Source organism: Cetorhinus maximus, chromosome 3 (genome assembly GCF_964194155.1).
Source record: "Cetorhinus maximus chromosome 3, sCetMax3.hap1.1, whole genome shotgun sequence".
NCBI lineage: Eukaryota > Metazoa > Chordata > Chondrichthyes > Lamniformes > Cetorhinidae > Cetorhinus > Cetorhinus maximus.
The window spans coordinates 187,897,837-187,914,331 of record NC_135881.1 but is presented as its reverse complement, the minus strand read 5'-3'; the positions used below and the strand labels follow the sequence as shown (position 1 = coordinate 187,914,331).

The following is a 16,495-nucleotide window of genomic DNA, read 5'->3' as shown; positions in this document are numbered from 1 at the left end:
AATACTTCAATACTACTTGTCCATCTTCTGATTTTCTTTCTGACATTATGACAGTGACTATAGTTCAGAAGTATTTAATTGGCTTTAAGATGTTCTGAGGTGAAAGGTGCTATATAAATGCAAGTCTTTTATGCAAATAGCCATTGTCAGTTGGCAGCCTTTGATCTTACTCATTGGAGTCGTCCTGCTGGACGTCACTTAACCCATCCACAAAATTTTTCTTTGCTGCGACAGTTTTGTTATTTTCCCCCCTTTACATTGGGGTGCTCTTCCTGATTTAACCAGTAATAGTCCCATTTACTGATGTGTGCATTCAGCTGTCACCTGTTTTGGAATGGCATCATTCCAATTTAATTCTATTACTCAACATATTCACCCAGCTGTCATTTGCAGTGTGTTCAATTGCTGAATATTTGAGATTCTCCTAAGGTACAGTAAATGCTTGTTAAAATGAGCTAAATACAGATAATACAGTACATGGAGTGATACAACAATGACCATTTTGAAGGGAGTAATATTATTCATGCAACGAGTAACCCTCCTCCTGAGTCCTCAAAGCCTGTCCCCCACCTACAAGGCACAAGTCAGGAGTGTGATGGAATACTCCCCACTTGCCTGGATGAGTGCAGCTCCAACAACACTCAAGAAGCTCGACACCGCTAGGACAAAGCAGCCCACTTGATTGGCACCACATCCACAAACATTCACTCCCTCCACCACAGTAGCAGCAGTGTGTACCATTTACAAGATGCACTGCAGGAATTCACCAAGGATCCTTCGACAGCACCTTCCAAACCCACGACATATACCATCTAGAAGGACAAGGGCAGCAGATAGATGGGAACACCACCACCTGGAAGTTCCCCTCCAAGTCACTGACGATCCTGACTTGGAATTATATCGCCGTTCCTACACTGTCGCTGGGTCAAAATCCTGGAACTCCCTTCCTAACAGCACTGTGGGTGTTCCTACACCACATGGACTGCAGTGGTTCAAGAAGGCAACTCACTGCCACCACCTCAAGGGCAATTAGGGATGGGCAATAAATGCTGGCCCAGCCAGCGCAGCCCACACCCCGTGAATGAATTCTTAAAAATCCTCTGTTTGGTAAGACAACTGCTGATGAAGGTAGCCGTATGTTGTTTATACACTATCCATCCCCTTATCATCGTCTCTCCAACAAGTGTCTTCAATAATTTTCATTCTCTTTGGACATTGTAAAGTAATTTATTTCAATTCAGTGTGGCATTTGATACATACTGTGCATGTGGTACCTCAACTGCTCATAATTAATCTCCTTCCCACTCTTCATTTTAACATCTTCCATCTAAACAGGACAAGTCAGGTTGACAATGAGAAAATTCATACAGGAGCATTGTTTCTAGATGTTTTTGTCATCAAGGAGTGCCATCATGTCATGGTGATGCAATATTGCTTCTATGACTGCGACCTTTGGGGAAAGATTGATACCAGCCAGCATTGCACATCTACACCTAACTTTGGTTTTAATTAGAAGAAGTCAACACTAACCATTTTTGGAGCATCAGTACACTGTGGATCTTCAATTTCATCAGGTGCTGGAAGGAAAAAGGAACTCCTTGGCATTAGATGGTGCCAAAACAAAGAACTGCAGTCAGCTGTTCTGGTGATACAACAGCAGGGTAAAATTACCCTCCAGTTCCAAGAAATTTTCATTCACTTCTCCACTGTGTAATAAATAACTACTGCTAAAGGGGCAAGTGTTAGAGCAGGTATGGGAGACTTCGAAGATTTTATACTGTGCACATGCTTCATCCTGGGAAATGCCTGTTATAATAGGTTCTGTCACTTTGTCAGAGAGTGCCCTTGGTGCCTACAAGAGGAATCTGCAGTTGATGGTAGGAGGTTACCTCTGCACATTGGTAGGGTTTTCTAGTCTTGTGGTTTCCATATCTCAAAGGCCATATAACTATCTTCCTCTGCTCTATTGCTGACTTGCTTCTGATAACTTTCTGTACCTAAACCTACAATTGCTGACCCCTTTAATAAAACAAATTGCAACGTTTAGTTTGGCCACATGTTACACAAGCTAATTAAATCAGTGCAATGACTTGGCTCATAAATGGCTTGACATATAAGTGTTTTTCTGGCTTCTCTACAATTATGAAAGATTAACTCCACCCTGTTTTTAATTAGATAAGTGTAGTCAATAATTTTTGCACTTTTATAGTTGACCATTACTTTTAAATGGTAGTGCACTCTCTTACAGACGATCGACCAATCAGAGACAGCGAGCGCAAAGCAGCACTGATGCACTTCAGCACAGATCAAGCATATGAGTTCCATGATTATCCTGCTCAGCGAGTGGAAAGTGAAAGGTGAGAGCAAAATAGGGTAACAATAAATGGAAAAAATGGATTATTTGACTTTTAGGTATATTAAGATATATTATTTTTATATACTAGCAGACCTCCCAATTATATTGCTTTCAGTAATTTGGACAGGAGTGTTATGCCAAGTAATATTACTTGGAACACTGACTTCTCAAGAACAGCTCTCAAATCACTAGAATGTCGACTGTGTCTGTCAGTAGTGGGATGGACTTTGGTTGTCAAACAGCATTTCAATGGAGGAAGGTTCATTGGAAGAGACTACACTGGATAAGCAGGTCTTGTAATCTATTATTATTGATTAGAGGGATTTTGTGTGCAGTGTGATGGATGTTTTCAGGGTGTAGGAGTATTTGTGCAGTTTTGGTATCAACGAGCCCTGGGAATAGGGTCTAGCCTTTCAGAACTCTCAAGGGATCATTTGGAAGTGAGGAATGGGTTCTGACAGACCCGAGGAAGGGGTATTTGAACATGGGCCAGTAAAGGCTAGTAGGCTTAGGGGTTTCTGAGATCAGGCAATATTGGAGGGAGCAGGACCTAATAATAGTTTTGTGGGGGAAGTGACTCAGGAACTTGGGACTCAAACAGCCATTGGTCCTTGTGAAGCATTGATTGTTATTTACAATAAGTGCTTGTGGTGGAAGAATGAATACAAAGCTCTTTTTTTTTACCTCAGGCTAGTTTATTCTGAAGACAGCTCCCCAGTGCTGCAGACTTCCTAGTAGCCTCCACCAAGAGGGTTCCAGCTGTATCTATTTATACTGTTTAGATGGGAGAACCAATGCCCATTACCTGTTTTAACTCGCGATTGTCTTTAACAAGGTAATTGCCATGCAGTGTGATTATTGATACATTGACGTCAATCTCCAAAAAATGCCATCCCATTGTACAGCCACAAGTTAGTCTCCTCCTTGACATGTCCAGAGTCAGGTTTTGGACTCCCAGATCTGATTAAAATTAATGGATGTAAAATCATTTTGTTTCCGCAAGTGTCCTTCCAATTTGTGCCAGGGACACAGGAGCAATCGGAAATTCAGTACACATTAATTGAGATTGCCAGCTGATACAGTACTCAATAAACAAATTTCCATTAAAAATATTTCCTTAGAAAAATCCTTTAAAATTTCATTCCTTACACAGTTTCCAAGTTTTTAAAAAATCTTTTATCACATTAAAATCTTATATCTGCATGCACTTCCTGTCTACATAACCTAACTTCCTGCTGTTTGGGTCATATTTTTTAACTTTGTTCCATTAGAAATTCACGTCAAGATGGAAATAAGCCCCCCAGTAATTGCACAACCTGGCCACCTTCTTAATTCCTCACGACTCACACCGCCCACACTTAACTTGGGAGTCCCCAGTATCAGCCAAATAGTCCTAACCTTTACCATCACCATGGAAGCAAATTAAAAAGGCACTGTATATAATATATTAAGTGTGCCAATTATTCCAAGCAGTTTAATAAATCGATCCTTACCCTATTCCTGGTCACATGAAGCATTAGCAGGTCCTGCTAAGACTGTCAATTATTCACAGATTATTCAGGAAGGCAAGAATAACATCTCTTCATCACAGATCGTCTTCTTAAAACAACCGTCCTCACCCCTGTCTCTCCCACTCACCTCCAACAGTAGGAGCAAGAGCTCATGGATTTTTTTGTTACAAAGATCAGTACAATCTAGCCAGCTGCCTCTGCTGCTTTCCTTCCTTCCCTTAGCCTACCAGGACAAATTCCCTCTAAGGTTCCTCCTTGTCCTACCCCTGAATTTACATATTTTTCTAGTTTCCCTCTCATTTCTTTGTGCCCTCCCTGAACTAATCTTGTCACCACACTCATCGCGACCTTTGTTATGATCCCTGAATGGACTGATAACTTCTAAAAAGGGGTAGATTCCCCAGCGACCAACGGAAATGACTGAAAGACAAGATTTCACACTTCTAAGAGTTTTACTGTTACAATCTAACCAAAATCAACATAGACTAAACATTACTTAACAAACAATTGATACACCAAACTCGAGGAAAGGTACTTCCTCCTTAACTAACACAAACAAAATATTCTTTATGACATCTTTTTACTTTATGCCACGTTCACAGCGGATATGTAGACTAAAAGATTAAGTTCCAAGCTCTTCCCGGCTTTTCAGCAGGCTCCCTTCTTCCCGCCTCACCAGGGTGAGTCTTCCAGTGTTCTTCGAAAATCGTTCCATTCAGTTTTCTGAGTATCCCAGAACCAATTTCCAGTAGCAAAGCCTGCTCCAGTGGTTCCATGTTCCTTAAATCTCCATGAGGCCCACCTCTTCGAATAGGGAACCAGTTCTCACCAGCATCCTGCTTGGTAGCTAACACAAAAAATAGCCTTTTCCTTTGCTGTTTACAGCAGCAGCTGTTTTGTCTCTTTCACTCTCTGTATCCAGAAAAAGCAGCTGCCCTTCTTTTATGCAAGGTGTGAAAACTGTCTCTTAATTTTCACTCAGTTTGGGTTACTGACCACATGGGCCTGTCTCTGGGCAGAATTAGCATGATCACCTTCCTGCTATTCAGGACACTCTATTTCACCTTAAAGGATAACTGCCTCAGAGTCTCGCATTCACAACACCTTATTCCTGCTAAGCTTCTGACCACCTAGCTTCCCGTTCTAGCTCACAGATCTGCACCAATCTATCTCCAGAGCTTCATATTTGAATCTGATTTTTGCACCCACCATAGTACCGAAACAGCTCTTACCAAAGTCACAAATGCTGTCCTATGTGACTGTCACAAAGGTAAACCATCCTTCCTCATCCTTCTCAACTTTTCTGCAGCTTTTGACATGGTTGACCACAAAATTCTGCTCCAACGCTTCTCCACTGCCATCTGGTTGGACGGGACTGCACTTGTCTAATTCAATTCTTATCTATCCAGTTGCAACCAGGGAATTACCAGCAATGGTTTCTCTTCCCTCTCCCACACTGTGACCTCTGGTGTGTACCCTAGGATCTATCCTTGGCTCCCTCCAATTTCCCATCTCCATGCTGCCTCTACAGTAATATTATACCAAACACAGCATCAATTTTCACATGTATGCTGAGGATACCCAGCTCCCCCTTATCCTCCACCTCCCTTGGCTCCTCCACTCTCTCTAAACTGTTAGACTGTTGGTTCGACATCCAGCACTGGAAGAGCAGAAATTTCCTCTAATTAAATATTGGAAGACCAATTTCTCCTGTTTAAGCAACACCTCTACTTTTAGATTGCTCATCCTTGGTTTCAAATCCCTCTGTGGCCTCACCACTGCCTGTCCCCATTAACTCCTCCAGTCTTACAGATGCAGACCGCACCCCCCCCAACAGATTTCCACTCTGTCAGATTTTGTTGATGATACATGCAAAACATCTTGTGTTGGTTTATTATGTTAAACGTGTTGTATAAATGCAAGCAGTTATCAATTTAACATGCTGTGCTGATTTCAGGTGAATCTGCATCTTTAGCTGTTCATACCTGGTTCAGATTGTACAGTCTGAGCATTTGTGGAGTGTTTCATTTTCCAGGATCCCTTCAGTATCACTGACAGCTGTGCTGAATATTTTTCTATATTTTCTAGTAGTATCTGCTTGGTTGTTTTTCAAAATTATTTGAAGGAAAGCTAGAGGATAAAGTTCCGAAGTTTTTTGTGTGAGGTGAAAATGGCTCACAATGTTCTGATTACACACCTCAGGCAGCTTTTCCGTATAATACAATCTTGAGAAAGCATAAGAGCTGAGAGAGCATCTTTCCTCACTAATGTAAAGTTCAAAGTAAGAAGTCTCTGCTTTACCATGCTATGGTTTATAGTATATTTTATTGACAGAACATATGAACATTGTAATTGTTAACACCAGTGAGTAAGGTGGTATCATTCCTTGATGTAATTTGAGCTGGGATTTTCCAGGATGGAAAATTTGATGGACGAGCAATAGGGACCTCGGGCGGGACTTCCTGATCCCACGGCAGTTGGGACCGGAAAACCTTGGGGCAGCAATTTTCGCTCGGCGGGCAGGCAGTCGTGCGCCCAACCCGCTTGAGCGTTAAATGACACTCGTTGACAGCTCTGTGCCTCAGGGAGATTATGCATTGCTCTCTCATGCGCGTGCGCGAAGTTCAGCACTGCCGCTTGCGTTTCATGCTGGGCGGGCCTTAATTGGTCTGCCAGCGTGAAATCGCTGTGCCAATCGCGGGTGGCGGTCGGCTTTCCGACCACCCGCTCCTGCTGAACCCGCACGCCGAGGGCAAAATTCTGCCCTTGATCTCTTTTCGAAAATTGCATTTTAGAAGCAAACAAATCCTGCTTGAGGAAAGGGTAAGTAAAGATAGGGGAGGAAGGAAGAGGGTTGAAAATGAGGTCTCAGGCTTTTTGTCACTTGCCCTTATGGGAAATGAGTGGGAGTGGGAGTGGGTAGAAGGTAAAGGGAGGAGAGGATAGGGGTTTAGCTTATTTTGAAACAGGAGAAGATCGGAATATTGGATGTGAGGGGGTGGAATTTAGTTGAGTTATTTGAAAAATAGAAAGGAAGGGGACCTGTTGGGCTGTGGAGGAAAAGCCTGTGATGGGGAGGATGCACAGGGAGTTGCTGAGGATCACATTTAATGCTGCAAGTCACTCCTTTCCCAAAATACAGCTAGGAGCTGTAGATGGCTCCTTACCAAACCCACAACTTCCCTTTCAAAGAAAAATAGAAAAAGACAAATGGAAAAGTGTAGCATCGAGGAGAGACAGGCAGAAGAGACGAGGTTAATGCCCCAGTATCCAAACTGTAATTAGTAGTAATCAATAATAATAAAAACAAAAAACTGCGGATGCTGAAAATCCAAAACAAAAACAGAATTACCTGGAAAAACTCAGCAGGTCTGGCAGCATCGGCGGAGAAGAAAAAAGTTGACGTTTCGAGTCCTCATGACCCTTCAACAGAACTGTGAAGGGTCATGAGGACTCGAAACGTCAACTTTTTTCTTCTCTGCCGATGCTGCCAGACCTGCTGAGTTTTTCCAGCTAATTCTGTTTTTGTTTAGTAATCAATAATATGCTGATATTCAACCTGTAAGTACAGCTAGAATTCCACTACAAGCTGCACCAGATTCTCCAGTCAGTGTCAATTTTAATAGACCTGATCTCTGTCCCTGTCATCTTGAACTTTCTGTAAAGGTGAGAACTCTAAACTGGGAGCTGCAATCAAAGTCTATGGGCCAGAATTTGGCTACTGAGGCAGGTTGAGTTGGGAAATTTCCTGACTTGCCAGATGTGCCTTAATAAAATGTGCCCCAATATGCACAATTTTTGCTCGGATGTTGTTGGGGGGGGAGGAGGGTGGGGAGAAGCGGGTGCAGGATGGAATTGGGCCCACCGACCCTGGAAGCAGAGCATAGGCAGCCACAGTGGCGGGTGAGTGCTGGGACGGGGTGGTTAGAATGCCTGGCGTGGTTCTCTGGGACTTTGAACAGTCAATCAGACTGTGAACTCTGAACTCAGAACCTGCTGAGATAATTGTAGCTTTTGAAACTCAGCCAAGAATTTATAACGACAAAATAATAACCCTTGGGGAAATGTCAAAGAACATTGAAACAATCAAATACTAATATTTTTTCTAACCTGCAACAGATGGTCTGTTAATCGAAGCAACCCATCAGGATGTTTTTTTTAAAACTCACACTGATGGTAGTAGCCTTTTTTTAAATCAGTTTAAAAATTGGGGGATTTTTAAAAAAAACTTCAGATCATGATGGTTTTTTTTCCTTTACAGGATGTGGGCTTTGCTGGCTGGGCCAGCGTTTATTGTCCATCCCTAGTTGCCCTTGAGAAGATGGTGTTGAGTTGCCTTTTTGAATTGCTGCAGTCAATGTGGTGTAGGTACACTCACAGTGTAACAAAACTTATCCACCCTTCAGTAGTATTTATGTCGACTCCATTAATTTGTGACTCCCACACTGTCGGTTAAGGCCTTGCAACAGTCAAAATGCATTCTGTTTGAACTCAGCACTAGGTTCAGATGGCCCTCCTAAGTTCCAGTTTCCCTCTTGTGAGAATCAGCAAAAACTGTCGGAAAAGAAGGCAGGACTTCTGCAACTGTGTTCCTCCTGCCATTTTTAAAGGTTCGCGGAGTCTCCCTGAGTCCATGAAAATCCGGCTCTATCTGTACTTGGACTTCATATGTCAAAACCAATCTTGAGCCAAACAAAGATCACACAAGGGCCAGGTAGTTCAGCGTTTGAGGCCATGGGGTGGGGCTCAATAACGGAGTTTTCATAGCAACAGAAATTACAACATAGGAAGTCATTCGCACTAACCCCTGCAACCTCATTCCCTTCCGACCATTTTGTATTCCTCCTTTTCATATAATTATTCCATTTCTATTTTTAAATGATGTTCTAGTCTTTGCCTTACAAGGTGATTAAATCTTCTCACAGTATTTATCTCAGAGCTTGAAACACAGCTGTCTGAACACAAGGCCACCAATAGTGGGACAAATGAAGGTGGATGTTCAAGAGGCTAGAGTCAGAGGAGCGGAAAGTTGGGAGCAATGGATTGTAGCACCGGGGAATGTTACGGAGATGGGAAGGGTGGGGCCACAGAAGGATTTTTAAAATACAATTTGTTGTACTTAAATATATAATCTGCACAGCTAACAATGCGAGGCTAAAATTGAGCTGCAAAATTAATATTGAAAAATAAATAATCTGAGAAGTGTAAATGTAAAACCAAAATAATAATAAAACCTCCCCTTGAATCAGATAGTCTTTCCTATAAGCCAGGAGGAGGTCAACTAATTGCATATAGAACCTTGTATTGGCATATGAATATTGTTTAAGGAAATTAAAGGCTGCAGCTGTATGTTGATATATAAAGGCACCACACTATGATGTTAATGGTTTATTCAGACTTGAATCACCTATGATTTTATTTCATTTTTTAACTGCGTAGAAAATTATTAATTGAAGGCAATGGGACGCCCCTTAGTGCAGATCATGTTTTATTAGTCCTGGTCAGCAAACAAGAAATGGCTCCACAGGTTCTGGCTGCCCTCTAGTATCTTGTGAGGTGACCACTCGCCACATGCAAGTGTCGGAGATAATAGGACACAAGGGGCATCAGAGCTGTACCACACTCTGTCCTTATCTGGTATCCATATTTGCTCAATTTTTAGTAAGGGGTTACTGGTTTAGAAATCAGGGGTGAGACACCTGGCTCCTTATCCTTTTCTAGGGCAGTGGTGCTGAGGTAAGTTGTATTGTCCCTTCTGTCACCCAGATTGACACCAACTGACCCATTATGGACCAGTGATCCAAGAGAGAACCTTGCTTTACTGATACTGACCTCTACACAATACGGTACCTTTTTTCTGAATAAGCCATAAAGTGAGATTTTTTTTTTCCTGCTCCTTTTTAAGGTCAAAATGAGAGCAAAGCCAGGTGGGAGACATCAGTCCTGAGAGCTTAATTTTGCACTATTGGCACCTGCTGTCAGCACCAACCTGTCAAGTACAGCATTAGGGCGGTTTAAAGTTCCCTTTATTCTGTCCTAACGTAAGCATTTCAGCTACATCAATGCGCATTTTGCATTTCCCGCAGCAACCACCCTTGTGGCTTGCCTGAGTGAGTTTGCTAACCTACGCACAGTGGACCTGCATTCGCAAAACTGGTTTAAAAATGCTTGGACTTGTTTCATACAGGTCCCTTATAGCCAGCAGAGAAGGGTGACTTTTAAGTCTGTCACGCTGGCTGGTTTGGAAACCAGGGCCAAGGGGTGAAAGGATGTTCTGCTAATGAGTTGATCTAGTTGATTGATAGGTTGAATGTTTTAAGTATGGATATTTAATGTAAATATTTGTTCCATTTGGGCTACAATTTACGCAGCAGAAGCAACCAAGACCCACGTGCAGTTTCAAATGTTAGAGCTGTAGTGGCAGATGAGAACAGAGTTCAGGAATAAGGGAGAAGAAGGCGTGGTGAGCGGGCAAGAGGTGAGAAAGTAGAAGGTCAGATGAAGAGGCAGCTAGGAGCAGGAGATCAAGATCAGTAAAAGACAGAGAGCTCTTTACGAAATGGGTGACTGATGGGGAAAAGTGAAAGTGATATGGAAAGAGGGACAAGTGGGAGCTGGGTTGGTGAAGGGAGTGTTCAGCAGGGTGCTCAAGGATGCAGCATTTCTAAACTTCACAAATGCTGACATTCACACCACAATGCGAAGATTTGGCTGTAAAATGCTTTGGACGTCTGGTGATCAGGAATAAATGCAAGTCTTTTTAGATTCTAAACAAAACTCCGAGCATCAAGCTATAGATTCTCAGACAATGTATAAAAAGGAACCGATTCTCCTACTCTGCTCAAACCCTGACTTAAGACTGCCAGAAAGTTAAAGCATTTTGTTATCTCCAAGCTTTTCGGAGAAATAGCTGTAAATTTGGATTGAGTAACATTTATTGGGGAAAAATAGTATTCAAATGTGCCGAAGAAAATTATATTCATCCTATTAATAGATCTGCTTGCATAAGCAGAGCAATATATGAGGAATGAGAGCTATTAATAGTTGCTGATATTAAAGCTTGTATAGTAATTTCCCCAGGGCTTGTTAATTAACTTATATAGCTCTTTTCTGCAAACTTCCTGAGCTTAGGTTTACAATACAATATAACACAAAATTGCCCAATGGGTAAATGATTATATGGTGCTTGTGAAGTAAATTATCATTTTTTGAACTTTACTCTTTAGAGTTTAGCATTCTATAGCTCTATTGATCATTTTTTAAGAATAACTACATTTCTAACTGGCTCCAAATAAATAAAGTTGATTGCTTCGCAAGCATAAAATCTCTGCCAAGCTCATGAGGCCATGTCCATTTTGCAAAGTTTATGTTTAAACAGACTGGTAAAGCATGCAGGCACATATTCAATAAAATTTAACACAGAGAAGCGTGAAATAAACATTTTAGGGAGAATGAAGAACTGAAATTGAACTAAATATTAAAGGCAGTGCCGGAACAGCGAGACCTTTGATGTATGTACACAAATCTTTGAAGGTGACAGGACAAGGTGAGAAGGCTGTTAAAAAAGCAAATGGGATTTTTGGCTTTATAAGCAGAGCTAAGAGTATAAAAGCACAGAATTAATGCTAAACCTTTATAAAACCCTAGTCAGACCACAACTGAAGTATTGCATTCAGTTCTGGGCACCACACATTAGGAAAGGTGTAAAGGCCTTGCAGAAGGTGCATAAGAGATTGACTAGAATGGTATCAGGGATGAGGGACTTCAGTTAGGTTGCGTTTATTTGTGCCACAGCACGAGGTGAGCACTTCACATATACAGGTGCAGTGTCCGTGTCAGGCTGTTTAAAATGAGAGATACTTTTAAGTGCGCTCTGCTTTCTGTCGCTGAATTATTCACTTTTTTGCAAGCTGTTGTCTCACAACTGTACCTTTTACAACAACGTCAGAAATTTGGAGAGCAACTATTTTAACAGTCAGGTTCGGGTAATGGCAAAAATAGATATTTTTTTCCCCAGCAACCAATTAGTTCGAGTGAGAGCCCGTCTTGGAAACCAAAACCATATGTTCTTAACTGTGGAGTTTCACCATTGGTAAAAAATTAATTTAAAAAAAAAAGTTTTTGAAGAAAATATTTAAGATAAAAAACCATCACTCAACATGGGGGTTGAAACCATGACCCTGAGATTGAGTCCCATTAACTACCAACTGAGCTAACTGGGCTGTGTAGGAAATACTTGTACAAAGCTTTTCTAACTTGTTCGCTTGTTTAACTTGTTCTGAGAATCTGCACATGCGTTGGTGACCGCAGTGCAGGCAGAGTTCACAATTGCCATTGTTCCTGACGCCTTTCCAGTTGGCGGCAGGAGTTACAGTGCTTCAGTTATGTGGAGGGACTGGAGAAGTTGGGGTTCTTCTCCTTAGAGCAGAAAAGGTTAATAGGACATAAAAGCAAAATGCTGCTGATGCTGGAAATCTGAAATAAAAACAGAAAATGCTAGAAAAACTCAGCAGGCCTGACAGTATCTGTGGAGAGAGAAACAGAGTTAATGTTTCGAGTCTGTATGACCCTTCTTCAGAGCTCTGAAGGTTAGTAGGAGATTTGATAGAGGTGTTCAAAATGTTAAATGGTTTTGACAGTGTAACTAAGGAGCAGTTGTTTCCAGTGGCAGAGGACACAGATTTAAGATTGTTGGCGAGAGAACTGGAGGCAATATGAATAAATTTTGATTTACACATTGAGTTGTTACAAACTGAAATGCCTGAAAGGGTGGTGATTCAATAATGACATTTAAAAAAGAATTGGATATGTATTTTGAGGGAAAAATTACAGGGGTATGGGAAAGAAGCAGGGAATTGGGATTAATTGGATAACTGTCAAAGAGCTGGCTCAGACATGATGGGCTGAGTGGCCTCTTTGTAATGTGTTATTGTTTGATTTCATGAAAGCAAGACTAGGGGATGTTCCCTTGACAATGGTAGCGAGTAACAATGAGAATTGAGTCCTGTCCCAGAACAGTTGCATGGTATATAAATTATATTTACCATACTAGAGTATAAAGGAGCCAAATAGTTTTTGAGAAAAGTGGAGCAGTAGTGAAACTTCATATTAATTTAGGGCGGAATCATCCAATCGCAATGGCGGCGGGCGTCATGGCGGGCGTGAGTGGACAATATAGAGAGTAGGCCAAAAATCGGTTTACACTGTCGGGAAACCAGTTTACAATCGTTCACTCCACCCGTTAATGGTAGGCCGCGTTTCCCATTGCCGCATGTTGGGAACCTAATTTCAATAATTCAGCATCTCATTTTAAGCCCTGCATGCTGGAATCATTCCCCGTGTCAAATTTACTGCCCACGTCGGTGTGACTTCAGCATGGCATGTTTCACGATTGCCTTTAAAAGGCGTGTAGCTGGTGAGCTGAACATGCCAATGTGGGGATTTGGGAGGAAGGGTAAGGGAAGCGACTAAGTACTTGGAAAAGCTTGTCAAAAGTAAGCATTCTTCCACAGCTGAGATTGTTCAGCAGCAGCTCCATTGACATGCTTGGAGTCAGGCCTCTGAAGTTTTTCTGCCCACTCAAGCAATGCAAAAGCATCCATGTGCCACTAAATGGTCCAGAACTTTTCACCCTGGGGCACAGACTGCAAATTAATGTGTGCGGCATTCAGTTTTTACGCCAGTGGCTCCTTCCGGGGCTCCGCAGGTGACCTGTGTGGCATCTCGCAAGCCTCCATGTACAAGTGTATCCAGGAGGTCACGGATGCCAACTTTGCAAAGACACAACTTTGTGCATTTCGCCCAAGGTCAGCAAAGTCAGGAAGCAAGAGTGCTGGGATTGTCCGACCTCTGATTTTCCACAGATGCAGTATGCCATCAAATGCACTCCTGTGTTGCTTAGATCTCTGTGACAACAAGCAATCAACCACAAGGGCTGCCACTCGCTGAATGTTCAGCTGGTCTGCGACCACCACAAACTCATCCTACAGGTCTGCACACAATTCCCAGGGAGTGCTCACGACTGCTACATCCTTAGCTGGTCTCAGATCCCTGACAGCTTCCAGGGTCCACAGGGGCTGCAGGGTTGGCTCTTCGGGAACAAGTGTTCCACAGAGGATGTGTCTGCTGATTCCCATGTGGAGACCTCAGACTGCAGCAGCGCAACAGTATAACAAGGCTCAAGCCACGACCCGGATTTTGGTGGAACAACTGATAGGCACCTTGAAAATGAGGTTCCGGTGCCTCAGCTAGTCCAGTGGAGCACTCAAATACAGTCCCCAGAGGGTGTCGCGCATCATTGTAGCTTGCTGCACGCTACACAACCTGGCATTACAACGGGGGGAAGGACCAGGCTGAGGAGGAGATGGAAGAGCTGCACGTCTCCTCCAATGAGGAGGACGTCGAAGGGGATGATGGTGATGAGATCCTCGATGGCGAGGATGCCAGCGGTGAGGCCATCGCACTGGCCAGATGAAGCGGCTATGAGCGCCTCCTGAGCTCGTTTCCAAGATTCATGGAGGATGATGACGTGATGCAGTGAGGACAATCCTAACATCCTCACCTGCATCCGTGAATGTTTGACTCCTGTGTGGCTGATGGCAGTGCACGTACCCTCAGTGCTCAGGCTCATGTCATGGAGACGCAGCAAAGGCCCTAATAGTCACTAGATTCAAGGAGGATGATGACAGCATGCAGTGAGGACACTCCATAGATCTTCACATTGCCTCTGAATGTCTGACTCCTGTCTGGCTGAGGGCAGCTCGCTTGCACTCTGATCAGGGTCATATCATGGAGACGCAGCTGTAAAACTTTAAATGCATCTGATCCTTTGTCAGCCTTCAGTACCTGACCCCTTTGGGAGCACACTGTGACCGGTCACAGACGCTGAAGCGATGGGGGCCAGCCCCACCTCAAAGGTGCTGAGAGCACACAGAGAGAATGACGGAACTCTGTGACGCCTGCCCACGATATTCTGGCAGCAATGACGAGCACCATCGAGGTGAAGGCATCACTATTGTGTCCAGTGAGTTTGAAGCTGGACCATCACTTTGGTCTGAAGGTTACACACTGCACAGGGAAGAGGCCCTGAACTGAGACACCTGCCTTTATCTTGTATAGGAACCAAGGTTTCACATCTGAGTGACATGAACATTACTCATCATAACAAGGGGCCATTGGCAAGGATACATTCTTGGGAGTTTATTTACAAAAATGAACATTATGTACAAGTGACGAACAACCATGCCCACGTTGTGCAACTACCTAACCTTCCTAACCCTGCTGCTCTTGGTGCTCCCCAAACTTTCTGGTTGAGGTGACAGTGATCTTGTTTTTCAGGCTCTCGATCTGGACGACGTTGCCCAGGTTTCCGACCTTCCCACCAACCTTCACTTTCTCCCGCAGAAACTGCTCCTGTTATGGCAAACAAAATCATGGGACACTAGGGAAGGACCCTAGGCAGACTAGGGAAGAGAACCAAAGTTGCTGCAGTCGAGGATCCCATCTTCCACTGGGTTGGAGAGGATGAGAGTGAACATCCAGACGGGTTTCTTCTTGCCCTTAAGGAGCACAGACGACTTCTTCGGCGCCATCCCCTCCCTGCCCCGCAACCTTAACCGCTCCTTAGTGGACAAACTCCTAAAATCCATAATTTCAATTGAAATTAATGAGTAAAGAAAGGAGTACAGGTAGTGTGAATGTATTTTCAGAAAATTACTTACTGGGTTCTCTCATGAGGCTTATTACAGTGACCCAGGCCTGTGCTGAAGGAAAATGTTGATAGGTTAGGATAAAATAGTGTTGGTTCGATTGTAGAAAAAAAAGTGGTGTACCCAGGGGTCAGTGCTGTGCTCACTGCTATTCTCAGTACGTTTAGATAATTTATATTTGGACATAGGGGGCACAATCTTGAAATTTGCTAATAACACAAAAGTATGAGGTTTGACAAACAGGAAGGAGAACAGTGAAAGATTTCAGGAAAGATACAGACAGAGATAGATGCAATTTAATGTGGATAATTGTAAGGTACTACATTTTGATAAGCAAAAAAGAGAAATGTGAGTATATTCTGAATGAAAAGAAATAGAAAGTTATGGATGAAAAGAGAAGTTTAGTTACATAAAGCCCAAAAAGTTGCAAAAACCCCATTGTTTTAGGTTTTATAAATATGGGGATACGGAATACAGAAAGGAAGGGATAATAAATTTGTACAAAACACTGGTTATATACCACAGTTCTGAGTGCAGGTTGGCTGCTGAAGTAAAAAGTCAGTACAGATAGGATGAGATGAATGACTTCCTGAACTATAAACTGGTTCCAAGAAAGGGAAGAACTACTTGGAAGAAGAGCTATAAAGTCATCCACGTCAATAAGTGAAATTGCCACTTGGCAACTACTTTCACTGAAAGAGCTGCAATGTAAAGCTCAGCTTCTGGAGAATGATGCCCTGCCCATTTCATAGCAAAGGTTTTTAAACATTCTTAAGAATGGCCTTGAGCAAACCTGCCTCAGGGATTGAGATTACAATGAATAAATGACAGTGAATTGGATAAATATGCGCAACGGTGAATCAGAAGAAGCATTACGATCCCTCCTCATTGTATCAATATTTAAGCTTAAATCTCTGCAC

The 16,495-nt window shown here is 42.7% G+C and overlaps 1 protein-coding gene across 2 annotated transcripts in view; it reads left to right on the top strand.

The window, feature by feature from the left end:
* Nucleotides 1-16,495, top strand: part of cep72 (centrosomal protein 72) — a 151,462-nt gene that overhangs the window by 38,988 nt on the left and 95,979 nt on the right. For both annotated transcript variants that reach the window (XM_078539453.1, XM_078539452.1), the window contains one exon: nt 2,249-2,357. In XM_078539453.1, coding sequence (XP_078395579.1) covers nt 2,249-2,357 — 109 coding nt within the window. The remainder of the gene's footprint in view (nt 1-2,248; nt 2,358-16,495) is intronic.